The sequence below is a fragment of the Athene noctua genome, chromosome 1 (genome assembly GCF_965140245.1).
Source record: "Athene noctua chromosome 1, bAthNoc1.hap1.1, whole genome shotgun sequence".
Classification (NCBI taxonomy): domain Eukaryota; kingdom Metazoa; phylum Chordata; class Aves; order Strigiformes; family Strigidae; genus Athene; species Athene noctua.
The window spans coordinates 180,324,065-180,339,997 of record NC_134037.1 but is presented as its reverse complement, the minus strand read 5'-3'; the positions used below and the strand labels follow the sequence as shown (position 1 = coordinate 180,339,997).

Genomic DNA, 15,933 nt, shown 5'->3' with positions numbered 1-15,933 from the left:
AAAAAAAGTTTTGCAAATACTGTAATGTCAACAATACACATCAGGCACACCAACTTCCTGACGCTGCTTCCAAAAGGGATAAAGCAGTAAGCGTAGTGCACCTACCACAGGCAGGAGCTGTAGGCAAGGAGAAGGAGCAGATGGGGATCAGAAGCCTTAGATCACTTGGTCATACACTACTACTAAAACTTCACCATCTACCAAAGGCACAGGATGGAAAGAGAAAGCTGTTTGGGTTTTGTCTTGTTTGCAGAAAGAAGAGGAAGAGAAGAGGAAGAGAAAAGGACTTATGATTATCTTATTGTCATGAATGACCAGAGTTCATGCCCCAGTTTAGCATATGGGACTTGCCCTAACCCATACAATGCATTCTACGCTAGGATGCCCAGACTTGCTTGCACTGCTGCCGTAGCAGCAGTAGAGGTTCTGCTAGTGATGACAACAGCAGTTCCTGATTTTCTGTTGAGCCAAAAAGTAAACACAAGAGAAAGTGCCTTTCTAGCTTCCTCCCTCAGTTGGATTGGACAAAGACTGGGGGATGCCTGACCCCAGTTCTCTGACCCTCAAGTTAATGCCAAGGTTTTGTGCTGACTTTGAAATCAATGTATCTGTCACAAAAAACCTGAAAAAAAGTGTCAAGAAACTTGACAAAGTCTTCCACTATTAAAGACCTGTATCTTGCCACCTCCTTGTAAAATGACAAAGGTCCTCCTCATCAACCAAGTGCTTCAGGCACTATTTAAATCTGCAATGCTCTGAGTAAATGGTGAACAAGCTGTACAGCTTTGGACATGGTACCTCAAACACACATGGGAACCAACTAGAGGAAGTCAAGAAAAGATGAGTAGATCCAAGAAGCAGGACTCCCAAAGGAAGACTTAACTAGCAAGGATTTCTGAACCAAAATATGTGATATGTTAAAGGCCATTTTAAGAAGGAAGACAATGGGTCGCTTCTCCCTATCTGTGGAGACAGGAAAAGCAAAGGGCTTAAGTGCAGCAAGGCTTGTGGACATATAGTAATATTGTCTAACAGCAAGATAAGGAACCACAAGGAATGGATCAGATAAGGAAGTTGTGCAGTCCCCATTATTTAAGGCACTCAAGCACACATGCAACAAATACCTGTGATACCACTCTAGGGCAAAGGGAAGAATGAATTATGTGGTCTCTGGAGGACTCTTCTAATACTCTTCTCTCTGACACTTTGGGAAGTGAGTATAAGCACATGCAAGTAGACTCCTAATGCAAGGTGTGTATCTATGTGATTCATCTAGCAAGGCTTGCCTAGTCTTCTCAGGAAACCTCCTACTTACCTGTCATGGAACCCTAGACTCATATACCTACAGTTCCAAAAACACCCCTTCCAACCCATCCATATCCTACAGACCCACAAAAGCTCTGGGCTCAGATTTCTAAGTGATGCAGTGATGACTGACTCTCAATAACTGATGCACACAGTGAAAGATCTATTAAGTGAGCCTGGAGCTAAGGACTAAATGGCAACAGCAGACATCAGGCAGATTAGAAACCACATGTAGAAAACACAGCCAGAGCCAGCAACTCACCAGTTGCAAAGCCAGCAGTGTTGAGTTAGGAAGCATCAACCACAGGCCAAATATTACTCAAAAATGCACCACAGACCATCAATGCACATGATTTCAGAACCCGCAGAACACGATACTCAGTTATGAAGGTGTTTCCAAGAAGGAACTGTTTTTCAGAACCTTAGATTGACCTTTCCCATTTAGAATGCTTCAGGCTTTTTCCATTGAAAAAACATGGAGTGTTTTAATCCTTAATAGTAGCAACCAAAATTTTGTCCCTGATGATATTCCCTCTCATGTGTTAAGAAATAATGCAAAATTTGCAGAACTGGCTTTGGCACTGGTGATTATCGACTCACACAGAAAGCAAGTAGCTTCTTCATATTTTATCGGGATCTTTTAAAAAAAAAATTCTATTTACCAGTTTCCAAAAGTCTATTACAGTTACAAATGCTATACATATCCCCATAGGAGCCTTTTTCAGGCTTCTTTAGGTGTGGTACATCTTGAAATGTAAAATACACAAATTTAAGAAAGAAAATCTCTCTGGGATGACCTATAAAGACCAAGTAAATCTACATTATGTGCAGTGGTGGATGTTGATGCTGACCCATTTGAGACAAAAAAATATTACTCATTTCTGCTAAAGTATCCTATTCCTTTGACTACTGAAAACACAATAACTAGTGCACTGACTCGATGACAAATGCTAGTTGCATAATTAGGGTGGAGCATGCAAGCAACTATAAAGGTTGCCTCAGTCTGAGACTCTCACTTCTGCTGAATACATTTGAAAGCTCTGGATTCTGAGTGAGGTAAGCATAACCTAAACGTACTGGGTGTTTCAAATCTTTGCCTTTTTTTTTTTTTTTTTTTTAACTTGGGAGAGTTAATTCAGTTTTACAGAAAAAAAACCAACAAACATCAAAATCTCTTTTCATCTAGGTTAAGTATTAATCATTTCATATGGTTAGTAAATCAATGAAAACAAGGTGTCAGATGTATTTCAAAATTCTGATGCACAAGACTGTTACTGTTTGCTTTGTTTGTAGTTATTCTTCAAGACAACCTCTGAGAAACATGGAACATTTACTCAATGATAACCTTCTGAAGTATTTTACCCAGTATGCTTTAATGGAGGGCAGCACCAGTGCACTGTCCATTGGTGGGCTGAAAAATCTGCTTCAGAATCAATTTGCACAGTACCTGAAGGTAAGTTTCACTCTTATATTCACTGTGCTTCCTGTGAAATGGTAGGAAAAAGGAAATACAGGCAATGATGTTGCAGGGTAGATTATTGTGCCCAAATGGTTTAAGGGCTGGTTTCTAAAACTTTGTTCACATTAATGAACAGTAGCTTCAAATAGATATCCAAGTAGGGAGTTTACAACAAAGCCTTATGAAATAATCTAAGAAGTTGTTTTGTCTGTTTTGTTTTTTTTTTTATGTGAGCCAAATTTCTCCTAGAGTAGTGCATCTGAGTCTCATAAAGTATTCTTTGTTTCAGTCTAAATAATAAATCTTGAATCTAGAAAATATATAGAAAAATCTATAAAACAAGTAGATCAGTAGCACAAATTTAAAAGTAAAAAATTGGCTTATGTCTCTATCTAGATTAAGTTCCCACCATCACAAAATAAAAGGTTTGCATTCCAGAAAGATGCCAAGTTAAGAAAAGTAGTACTCATTTCCTGTAGCTAGAAAAAGTCTAGGTTCTGATTTCATATATATTCTCTGCTAGACCTTTCCTGAACTGCATTAGGACTCAATTTAGATTCTTTTGCTAGACAAATTCTTAAATACTGGGTTTTGGATATCTGACAGAAGCAATCTTTGCTAAAGGTCTGAAAGAAGTTGCATCTCAATAGAAAAATCAGTATTCTGAGAACTACAGTAATCCAATTTATTAATTTCATGGCTAATTAAAGGAAAAAAAAACTTGTGTTTTATTTGTGTGGGGTTTTTTGATTTTAAAAAAAACCCAAATGTGTCAGAAATTAATTGCCAAAAATAAACAGAAAAAGTGATGGCAAATTTTGAAATATAATACTTTTTTTATATTAGCTGTAGACAATTTAGCACCATACCCATTTTTCTAGATATGTGGAAATACAAGTGTTCAGGGAAAACAATACTGATGTTTTCTGTTTGGATATCAGGCATTTTCAAGTACCTACTCTGTTTGCAGAAATACATGGCACCACAATAAATCAATACAAAAGCAGGACAGGACATTACAAAACATGTATACACATTAAGTATGAAGAAAGAAAACATTTAAAAAATGTTAATTATAAATCAAAACTGGTTTTATATTATTTAACTAGCCTGATCAGGGATGTTATCAGAATACTCACTGCATCAGGACATTACATGCACTCTAGCAGACATGACAAATAAAAGGATCTAATGATCTAAACTGTATTTAATACATTAGTAAGAATTTTTCAGCAGTGAATATAGTATTCCTAGTAAAGAGGGGAAAAGGGGAAGGAAAGAGACTCTCAGGTCCTGGTCCAAAGCCTAATGAAAGTAACAACACATTTTCAAATAGTGTATGCAGGGCTCAAATTAGTACCTAATAAAGCAGTAGGTGGTATGCATATTTATTTTTATTGGTGATGATGTACATGCTGTAGCTATTCCACCTGGTCCATTTCCTAAATTCCAAATTTACCCACAAGACTGAAGTAACCTGAGTAATACTTGATACTTCTCAAGTGGTTATCATATCTTTGATAACATTTTTGGCAGGCAATAGCAGGCACTGTATTTCTAGTTTAACCAGTAAAACTGGTAAATACAACACTAACAGTAACACCCTCAAGTAACACTGACTGTTATTGACTGCATCACTTCTTGGCAATACTCCTCATATGATAATAGTCATGGTAATCTATTTATTTCATTCTCTCTCTCTTTTTTTTTTTTTAATTCTTTTCCTATAAAACCAGGATTCATTCTCACTTGATAACATAATTAAATCGTTGGACAAAAATAATGATGGAAGTGTCAGCTTTGATGAATTTGTGATGCTTATAAAAAAGATAACTGGTACAGGACAGTAACGCATCTGCAAGAATCAGTATCACTGCTTTGATGGAGAAGAGCCTGGCATTCGTGTACATTATACATACACCTAAACCCCCAGATTTGTTATGATTTTAAAATATACAGAATAAAGATTTGACATAAAACAAAGTATGTCTTGTATTGTTTCCTGCACATTTGCTAGCCACACTTTCCAGCTAAACTGCCTCACAATTAGTTCAGAACTACCCATTTCTATTCCATGTGACATCTGAGAAAGCATTGTTTAACGAACCCTACTTTGCCCAAGCTGTTCTTTGGACCTCTAGAGCAACTAAAATCAAATGGTTTCTAAAACACATAAAAGCAAAGATGTATCATTCCATTTGAGGAGTGTCCCCTAGGGCATACATCCAATACTCCTCCTAGTTCGGTTTCATCATTCACATAAGACAATGCTTCCATACAGCAAACAGTTCAAATTTTTTAAACATAAAGTACTTATTTTCCATAACAATGTAACAATTCTAAGTATGATGACTGCAACATTACATGTTCATTTCAAATTATATTTACGTAAGTATGTACTTTTTTGTTATGACTCTTGTAAATGGGAATACATTATATACAGGAACTGAGTGATTGCTGTTGAAATTTAAACAATTAGATTTATTTGGTGCAGTTTTAACTTTTTCACTGCATGATTCCCTGTGACATGTATTTTCACACATGTAATCCATGGGCATTAATATTTAAGAGGAAATCAGTGAAAAAGAAGAGAAATGAGAAGAATGAAAAGTTTGAAGACAAGTAATTCAGTGGATTAGGAACTAATACTACCAGAGAACTTGGAATTTGGACTGAATTTTAACATCAACATCACCCATTATCCTGATAAATCAGTTAGATCTCAGAGTTACTTAAGGTCTTAAAGACTCAACTTAACTGCAAAGCCTATCAAGTGCACACAGTAGTTTCTATCCCTGAATTTCTCCTCCATGAAATAAGGAATAAAGTAATTCACACTCCTGATGCATGAATAGAAGCCTCAAAAATTACAGTATTTAAACATGACATAAATGTTCTAACAGGCTCCTGGACCACTTTTCTACACAAATGCTTCAGCTGTTAAAATGTGTTATGTTTCTTGGAAGAAAAAAAAAAAATAGAAAATAGTAATATGTATTACTTTTTTTTCTGGTTTATGAAAAAAATTTCTAAATGAAAAATATGCTTTGATTTCAAAACTAAATATACTCACGCATTTGCTTTCTAAGCTATATTAGCTACTTTACACACATAAGTAAGATCACAGAATTTTAAAAGGTGCTTTTGCATGAGTGGGACATACGTTCCTTTTCATCTCTTAAGACAACCTTAGAAAATTTTTAATTGTCAGGTTGCTGACATCCTGAATAGGAAAAGCGGTCATCAAGAAACAAACGTTACAAGAGTGTCACCTATTGGCAAAATCGATTTCTGCACAATTTCTTCAGTTTAGAAAAAATGTACTTATTTTACAGGGTGCAGTATCTGAAGTTTCATGATCCTACACAAGATGCAGTGGATCACAAAGAACAATGGTCACAGTTAAAATTAGCTTTTTTTAAATTAAAAAAAAAGTGCATTAGAATTATTTCTGGGAAGTCTTTTTTTCCTTTTCCTACAGCACTATTAGATGCAGTTGCAATAAAATTAACAAAAAATATAATTAAAAGGCTCATCCAAAAAATATAAGTTTAATAGTAGAGGAAGATGAGGGAAATGGAATAAAATAATTAACTCTTTTGCCATCCAGTGAATCCAGTTCATTAGCAGTTCACAGACTATACAATTTCCTTTTAAATGAGTTAATTTCCATATAATCATATAATACTAGGGTGGAAGGCACCAGGCATCATCTGGTCCAACCTTTCTTGGCAAAAGAAAGACAAGACAGCCCAACACCCTGTCCAGCTGAATCTTAAAAGTGTTCAATGTTGGGGAATCCACCACTTCCCTGGGGACATCATTCCAGTGGCTGATTATTCTCATTGTAATAAATTTTCCTCTTGTGTTCAACTGGAATCTCCCCAGGAGTAACTTGTACCCATTACCCCCTGTCTTTTCCATATCACTCTTTGTGAAAAGGGAGTCTCCATCTTCTTTGGAGCCACCCTTTAAACACTGGAACATGGTGATAAAGTCTCCCCTAGGCCATCTCTTCTTGAGGCTGAACAAGCCCAGTTCTCTCGGCGTTTCCTAACACAGCAGGATTCCCAGTCCCTTGATCATCATTGCAGTTCTTCTCTGGACACTCTCCAGCCTGTCCACATCTTTTTTGCATAGCAGGGATCAAAAGTGAACACAGTATTCCAGCTGTGCCCTGACAAGCACCTAGTAGAGTGGGATAACAACTTTATTCTCTCTGCCGGTGATGCCTATGTTGATGCAATCCAGCATCCTGTTGCTTTGCACTGCTGCAGCAGCTCACTGTTCGCTTGTGCCAAGCTTGTTCTCCACCAGGATCCCCAGGTCCCTTTCCACAGAGCTGCTCCCCGGCCAGGCAGATCTCAGCCTGTGCTGTACTCCTGCATTATGTTTTCCCAGGTGCAAGACCCTACACTTGTCCTTGTTGAACTTCATAAGGTACTTGCTAGCCCACTCTTCCAGCCTATCCGGGTCTTCCTGCAGGGTGGCTCTCCTGAATTGTCCACTTCCCCCCCTCACAGTTTGGTATCATCAGCAAACTTCATCAGGGTACACCTGATCTCATCATCCAAATCACTTACAAAGCTATTAAACAGCATTGCGCCCATTATCAACCCCTGGGGGACCCCACTTGTGACAGGTTGTCAGTTTGAAAAAGAGCTCTTTACCACTACCCTCCAGGTGTGACCTTAAAATTATCATTTGCAACAGAAAACTCATACTAAGCACTACTCTCAAGCAAATGCATTACTTCTCTGAACAGCTATCTTCCCTGTAAAGAACAGTAACAATTTACCTATCGTTATTATCCAAAAGGCTAGAAAGAAAGCAGAAAGCCTAAGAATATATGAGAATATGACCTGCAAATAATCAACCAAGATGAGATCAAGAACTTGAGGCACTCTGACCAGTGCTAATGCACCTCCCTCATTTTCCCTACTAAAATCAAACATGTGTTAAAGAGGAATGGAAGTCAAAACCTTACAGTGATATTTGATAGTGTAAATGGTATGGTCTGGTGAATACAGATAACTGCCATACCAGAGATCTGGGGCTTTTTTCTTCAGAGTACACATTTTTAATTTAAGTCTAAATTAAAACATCTAATAGCAACTTCAAATCTCTCAAACACAGCTTATAAATCACAGCTTATTAATATTCTCAAATTCCAGGTCCCATTTCCTCTAAGTTTTCATCATTCAGCTTAGGATTTTTTTTTTCCCTACAGTATTTTAAAAACACAATTTGCGCCATTTTACATTAAGTCATTAACTTCCACTTTTTGTATGCAGATACTACTATTTTTTCCAAGGCATTTGAAATCTTAATTCTACAATACTTGCAGTCATTTACACACCAGTATAACTGATATCAATATTCCCCCAAACAAGCAATACAGGGTTATACAGGGTTTCCCTTCTATATGAAGTTAGTTACTCATGGGTGCTTTTGCAGAGCCCTGGTTGAGCAACATTGTGTAATGATTCTCTACATTTCCACGTTCAGTTGTGCACTCATTCAAAACAGAACAAGTCACAATTGCCTCATCATGTGAAACCCTTTTACGATGCTCAAAACTTTTTACGAATGCAGACAATGTTTTTCTATAGTACAATAACCTGTGTTATTTTAACTGAGACACAGCAATGCCAGGAACATAATTTCTCATTTCGGCCACTTGTTTTTCCTTTGCAAGCTTAATTCTCAGTTCCATGATTACTTGATGATCTTGGTCTTTCTTCTAATAAAAAGGTTCAAATTCCCATAGATGAAGACAAAAGGGAAGCAAAGTAGATGAAGATATTTTATATATACTTTAGAAGACACTACCAACCTTGGTGAGTAGAGTTCTAAGTATTTCATTCAATGCTTAGCAAATTAGAAGGGACGTAAGTAGTTGCATATTTTATGGTTGTCCCTCAGTTCCCCTGCCAAACTACTTCTTCAAACTTTTGTCTTTTTTCCTTTTTCTTAAAAATAAAAGGAAACAGAACTACTGCCTCACCAGTGCCTTTCTTCTCTCCCTTCAGTTTCCAAATGAGCAGGAACCAAAAGAAAAGTACACTGCTTTGGTCCTAAATTAGCACTTAGCTGAACCACACAATGACATCACAATGTATTACCAGTGCTGATAACAGTGTTTCCAATTAACTTTCTTGGATAATGAAACATCTACATCAGTTTAATAGCTCGCAAGCTTCACTAATCTGCTTCTCTTCCAATCATTTCTATTGATCTGCTATTACAAAGAATATCTAAACAGTTTTTAGCACCAGATGGACTCTGCTAAGATCTATTATTCAGCAGTTACAATTATTGATAGTGTAAATTTACCCCTTGGAATGATTTACATCTGTTTCTCGCCCAGAACTGAGATGTCAAAGATCAGGTTAAGATACTGAAATATGACTGGTAATAACCAATTTCAGAACCTTAATGTAGTTCAGAACAGAAGAATATCCATTACATATACTGCAAGCATACTGATTCAGTTGTAAACACTTTATTCATCTTCTATAACACATACATTCACTCCATTATTTTCTTCATTCTATGTACACATAATAGTCTCTAACATATATACCGTAGTTGTCCTTGAATGCAAACTGCAAGTAACTCGGTTAATTACTTGTGGAATAAAATTTTGTCCTAGATGTACCAATACACACTACAATTTCTGTAACAGAAGAAACTGCTGGTAGGGCCCCAGCAGTCAAACATCTGCGTTCTGACTTCAGCTAAGTGTGGAGCTCTGCGTTACTGTCAGCTACCGTGAACAACCCTTCAAATAATAGAGAAACCAGCAGTTTCAAAGGGTGACTCACGCCCTTCTAATGATATGACTGCATCCTGAAAAGGTACCTGAGGTGACTAGCTGAAACGTAATCACAAGAAGTTAAATAAAACTGGCACTAAAAAGCCCTAGAAATAAAGATGTCCCAGAATCTGTCTTCTGTACTATCCCTCTTGCTTCCCTAAAGTAAGAGAAAGCTTTATAGTAAGCTTTCAACATCTTCCACATTTTACAACATATTTCTATTACAAAATTAATCCCTTCAGTGAAAGAGTATGTCTTCACATACAGTCAAGAAGGGTGAAGGAAAAGACCTCTTACAATGGCAAGCCCACAAATTTGATGCCAAATGAAAAGTTTACTTTTGTTAACCTGAAGACATTTCCAAATGCCATCAAGTTTTAGCAGCAAGTCTCACACTGAAATGCTGAAGGTATCTAATTTACCTTCACCTTCAAAAGTTCAGACTTGATTATCTCTCCTATGCATATAAATAACATTGACAAACAGGTCAAATGTTTTTAAAACCTTCTATTTGCATATTTCAGACTAAGTAGAAGTGGAAAAAAATACATTTTACTTACAAATCCCAACAAAACTCTTCTGAAGGAAATTGATACAGAAACAGTAGGTCACTATGAGCAACCCACTTAATTTATCACTAGAACAGGTATTTACATCTTACACAAAAATAATACTTTATTTCTCACATATATTTCTGTTCCTTTTTATTTTCTTAAAAATCCTCTTACTGATAATTTTTAAGTTCTACTATTATGACAATGTGATGCCATACTCTCTGAACTAGGAGATACTTAGAAGAACTCCATTCTAAAATTACACCATGGGCCTATGATACATTTAGAGCACTGATATTTTTCTCAAGAGGAGGACTGTGAGATGCATGGGGGAAGAGGGGTGTAGTAACTGTTTATACTATTTGTATAAAGGAAAGACAAGTATTTTTCAACAGTGTTCCATATAATCTTTATCTTTTTATATAAATTTATATTTTGATAATAGCTTTGTGCTACACTTTCCAGCTTCCCTTTATATTTTATTCTCTAGTAAAGCAAACAATCATTATTGCCTACTCACAGCATCAGTTTACATCCAAGGAAACTATTAGAAAAACTACAAAATAAAGCTAAGGCAAATTACAGAACTGAGCAGGTGAAGGCAAGGGACTATTAAAAAACAATTTTTTAAAACAATACTAAATAAGGACAGTGGACACCTCTTCATGCCCTACCATGTAAAAATATAGATTGATCTTAACTTACACAGAGATAACTCCCTTTTTAACAACAGATGTGTGTTGACAAAACATGCAGGAAAAAGAAAATCAGTACTTACAACAGGGTTTTTCGTGTCTGGGTCAAATTCTGTAGAATTTGCATCTACAACAGAAGTTTAAACACAGTACATTTCCATTGATCTACATGCACTACAAACTCATCGTAACAGTTCTGTGGCATTTTAGGGGTTGTCTGCATGTAAGCTAGTCTTATATGTTGAAACACATCCTGCACCACTTGTAAAGCAACCCCAGGAAGCATATGATCTCAGTTGCACACGCTCCCTTTCCTACTTCCCAAAACTTTCCTCTCAGCTCTTAGAAACTCATTGGGTGAGCTAAATCTCTTCATACTACTACTGCAATGGCTATGGTTTGGCTACTTCAACTACTGAAAGCAAGTGAGAAAACTGCTTCTCACTTCTTATTCCTCACCACCTGTGCACTCCAGGAAGAGGACACAAAGGTGAACTGTAAGCACACTTTCTTCTACACTTGTTAGACCAAGAAGCAGTTTTCAAGCAACCTGAATAAGAGTTCCTACTCCTTTGTACAGAAAGGTAGCTCAGCTGAAAATGACCATGTTGCAAGAGTTAAGTGCCTAATGATCATGGGATCTATATAATAGTTTTAATAATAGATATACATTTTACATATAGAAGTTCTTCTAAGCAAATCACAGTCATGCTAGCATGTATACTGAACTCACCTTTCCAATTCAAACAGTTTCTTGCAAACTCCACAACTGCTAATTGCATTCCCAGGCAAACTCCTAGAAAAGACGACAAAACCCCCAGAATTTAATGGGACAAAGTGCAGGACTGACAAATTACTTACTGTTCTGTCTTAAATTTGACTACTTAGAAATCTTGGTACACAGTGTATATACACAGACTTACCAAAAAGATAAAACAAAAATGGCTGCTCAGTGTAAAACTCACTCTTCAGAATTGCCACACTGTAAATACATGTGACACAATTATGTGCTTTAAGCCCTTTGAAAGATTTTTTTTTCCTCCCATCTATTTTACCAATAATTACTATAAAGACAAAGAGAAGCTGAAAGCCTGGGTATATCCAGATTCAAATTTTGCTTTGGCAACTAGTTGAGGTAGTCACTCAGAAAACTGTAAGAAACATGGAGTAGGAACCAAAGCTTCAGAGGCACTTACCCAAACAGCACTTAGGTTATACATCAGATAGCATCTTTACACTTTACCATAATAAAATATACCAGTAAATCAATAAAAGTTATTTAATATATCAAATGTGTCCAATGACACCTATGTTTTCCGCAAACTGATTACTATCTGTAAGCAAAGACTCTCCACATAAAATGTGAATATAGCAAATAAAACCTTTGGAGTAGGGATAGTCTTTTTCTTCCTTCCTTATGCAGCAGATGTAGTACATGACTATGACCCTGCCCATTATTTACAGGGCAAATATTCACAACAGCACACGTACTTCCCTAAGACAGAATCCTTCGCTAATGTGTGCATTTTTTTTAATCAAATCAAGTAGCTTGCTATCAATTAGCTTGCTCTACACCTCCAAAACACAGTGAGTTCTGACTCTAACGATCTTACCAAGAAAAGGTTTTTTCTTTGTTCTTGCCCAGGAGATAGCTTGGAGTTTGCCTTCTGTTCCCCTAATTCCAAACCCTCCTGGGACCAGAATGCCACTGTAATGACAAACATATATAAAATAATCAACATGTAGAATCAACCCAGCAAAGGAAGTTCATACAAAATGAAGAAAGTCTTTTGAGGAACAAAGCAATCACAATGCATGACAGGCATATGTTTGAATGATCATTTGTATGACCATTCAGAACACACAGAATTTAACTCCACATTTAGAGATATGTCTCATCTACCCACCCCAATTCTCATCTGATCAACCTCATGTTTCTCAGTGAAATTCCCACTGCTTAAATAAACCAGCTACATATTCATTACTCTAGGATCTTAACAACAAAACTTTATGTCTACTGAGTAATACTGAAGAGATTAAATGCATTTTGACAGGAAACAACATCCCTTTAGAAACACAAATTGAAATCCCAGAAATTATTCTTAACAGAGATGTCTGCAGAGCGTCACCAGCATTTACCAAGCTTTTATCTAACTACCTTTCACTATGATGCATGCTGACAAAGGAAAATCTTTGACAACTGACCTGCACTGTAAAGTCTAGCTATCCAAAAAGAAAAACAACCACCAAACTATTGCAACTTGTCTCAAGAGATTAGAGTTTGAGGACATAGGTTGATTCTGTAATTTTCTATGCCCGAAGCTTTGTCACCAACCGTGCTCATCTATCCCTTTACGTAAGTAACAGAAGTTTGGATGAACTGAGAAATTATTTACTGAAGTATTTTTCACTACATGAAATAAATATCACAGTCTGCATTTTGAATATGTAACACTTACTCTGCTTTGCACAGTTTGTGCCATGCCTGGTGATATTTCACTGAGTTCTCCACTTCTGTAGAATGTTCAAGTTCTGTTGAATCTATGTACTAATAAAAAAAACATGCAATAAAACAGTCTTTTATTCCACAGAAGGAGCAGCATACGTTATATAACCAAGTTTTTAATAGCATTAAGACAAACTATTAAGAGTTTCAAGTGAATTTCCCAATAAACCTGTGATAGCTTCACTAAATACCCAATATTTGCTCTGAAGACCCAGTATTTGCTCTAGTTGCAGCAATCCATGCCCCCTTCTTTGCAGGTAGCTCCAAAGTACTGCCTGCCTCCAATCCTCATTTTGCTATCCTTCGGGTAAGCAGACTTGCTAGAATGCTTCATAACTGTGTATTCAGGTTTTCTTCCTATGGAAATAGGGCACCAATCAAGGGGTGGTGCTGACTTTATCCTGTCATCCAAATGAGATGTGGTGTTCACATTCCTAGCTTTTGGGTGCCACAGTTTATCTAATCTTATCATAAGACTGGATAAACCTGTATTATCTAGCCTGTGAGAAAGGCATTCCCTGGGGACTGTCATGAAAGCATAAATTGTAGAGAGAGAGGCAGACTCATTATCTATGTCCTACTAAAAATACTGCCTTCGAATCTCTACTAGCATTAATAGGCATGGCTCCTGAAGTACCACTAGAGCAAATGAGTGAGGCAGCTATGTACTGCACTTGGGGACACAAAAGATCAGAGTTTCATTCTTAGTTTTGTTAGTCTTTTTCACAAAATAACATAAATCATAGCATCCTGCTGTAGAGTCCATCCCTCATAAAAACAAGATCATCTGAAATGACGGAACTCATTGGTGCGCAGAGAAATGAAACCAAGAAGACTGCTGAAAGTTTTCCAGATAATAATGCCTTCTACAAAACATTTTCTACGTTTCCACACTTCAGAAGGCATGAAAAATAAAAAAACCCAAAACCCTACTTATGAATGTTGTTATTCTATACTAGTAGGATACTATAGGACCAACTAAACGGAGACTTTATCATGCTGGGACTTTGGAAAGAGAAACTAATTACAGTTGAAGTTAACTGTGGTTTCCTTGACAAGCACTGAGCCAGCACATTTATCACTTCAAGCAGCATCAACATTTCATCATGAACATATGCGGATGCTAGGTTATGAACTGGATGCCACATACAATATTAAGCAGTTCCTTCAGAACACAGGATTATACAGAGAGCCTTTGGACAAAAACACTAATGAGGTTAGCACATGCAGGCAAGTACAGTAGGAGCCCTTGTCTGTTAACATTTCGGCACCACACTGGAGTTCCAGCAGTCATCGATTCAGACGCTTGTTAATGCAAAAGCCCCGCTGAATTTAAGACTAGATGCACACAAAGCTAACCACAGTATTTGCAGACTGGGCACCTTTCACTTTTTTGCTAAAAGCAAAGTTAATTTACAGATCATAAAAATTTCCCACTATGCAGCTGCCAGTATAAAACACTGTTCAGACTGACGGAATCACGTAGGTCAGAAAGCGTCTTGGGAGATCTCTAGCCCAACCCCCTGCTTGAAGCAGGTCAAATTAGAGCAGGTTTCCCAGGGTCATTTCCAGACAGGATCTGAAAATCTCCAAGGATTAATTCTATTCCCACTTCCTTGTTTTTCATTAATACAGAAAACACTTTTTGGACTATTTGCTTTATAACCTTCACAGGGAATGAAGTAAAGATGACTACCTGTCATTCCCCCACATCCTCCTTTTTGCTTTTTTGAAGACTGGTGTGACATTCGCCTTTTTCTAGTCAAAGAATCATTTAGGTTGGAAAAGATCTTTAAAATCATCAAGTCCTACCATTAACCTAATATTGCCAAGTCCACCACTAAACCATGTCCCTAAGTGCCACATCTACACATCTTTTAAATACCTGCAGGAACGGTGACTCCATCACCTCCCTGGGAAGCCTGTTCCAAAGCTTGACAACCTTTCAGTGAAGAAATTTTTCCTAATATCCAATCTAATCCTCCCCTGGAACAACTTGAGGCTGTTTCTTCTTGTCCTATTGCTTGTTACTTGGGAGAAGGGACCAACACTCACCTTGCTACAACCTCCTTTCAGGGAGTTGTAGAGAGCAATAAGGTCTCCAATCAGCCTCCTTTCGTCCAGGCTAAACAACCCCAGTTCCCTCGGCCTCTCCTCACAAGACCTGTGCTCTAGACCCTTCACCAGCTTTGTTGCCCTTCTCTGGACACACTCCATCACCTCAATGTCTTTCTTGTAGTGAGGGGCCTAAAACTGAACACAGGAATCACGGTGCAGCCTCACCAGTGCCGAGTACAGGGGTAAGATCCCTTCCCTGTCCCTGCTGGCCACGCTATTGCTGACACAAGCCAGGATGCCATTGGCCTTCTTGGCCACCTGGGCACACTGCTGGCTCCTGTTCAGCCGGCTCTCACCCAGGACCCCCACGTTCTTTTCTGCCAGGCAGCTTTCCAGCCACTCTTCCCCAAGCCTGTAGCATTGCATGGGGTGGTTGTGACTCAGGTGCAGGAACCAGCACTGAGCCTTATCGAATCTCATACAATTGGCCTCGGCCCATCAACCCAGCCTGTCCAGATACGTCTGTCAAATCTTCC

General features: G+C 37.6%; 1 protein-coding gene across 2 annotated transcripts in view; it reads right to left on the bottom strand.

The window, feature by feature from the left end:
• Positions 1-15,933, bottom strand: part of CTPS2 (CTP synthase 2) — a 76,732-nt gene that overhangs the window by 41,113 nt on the left and 19,686 nt on the right. For both annotated transcript variants that reach the window (XM_074906741.1, XM_074906750.1), the window contains exons 10-13: positions 13,293-13,381; positions 12,447-12,541; positions 11,567-11,629; positions 10,917-10,960 (exon numbers count right to left, since the gene is read on the bottom strand). In XM_074906741.1, coding sequence (XP_074762842.1) covers positions 10,917-10,960; positions 11,567-11,629; positions 12,447-12,541; positions 13,293-13,381 — 291 coding nt within the window. The remainder of the gene's footprint in view (positions 1-10,916; positions 10,961-11,566; positions 11,630-12,446; positions 12,542-13,292; positions 13,382-15,933) is intronic.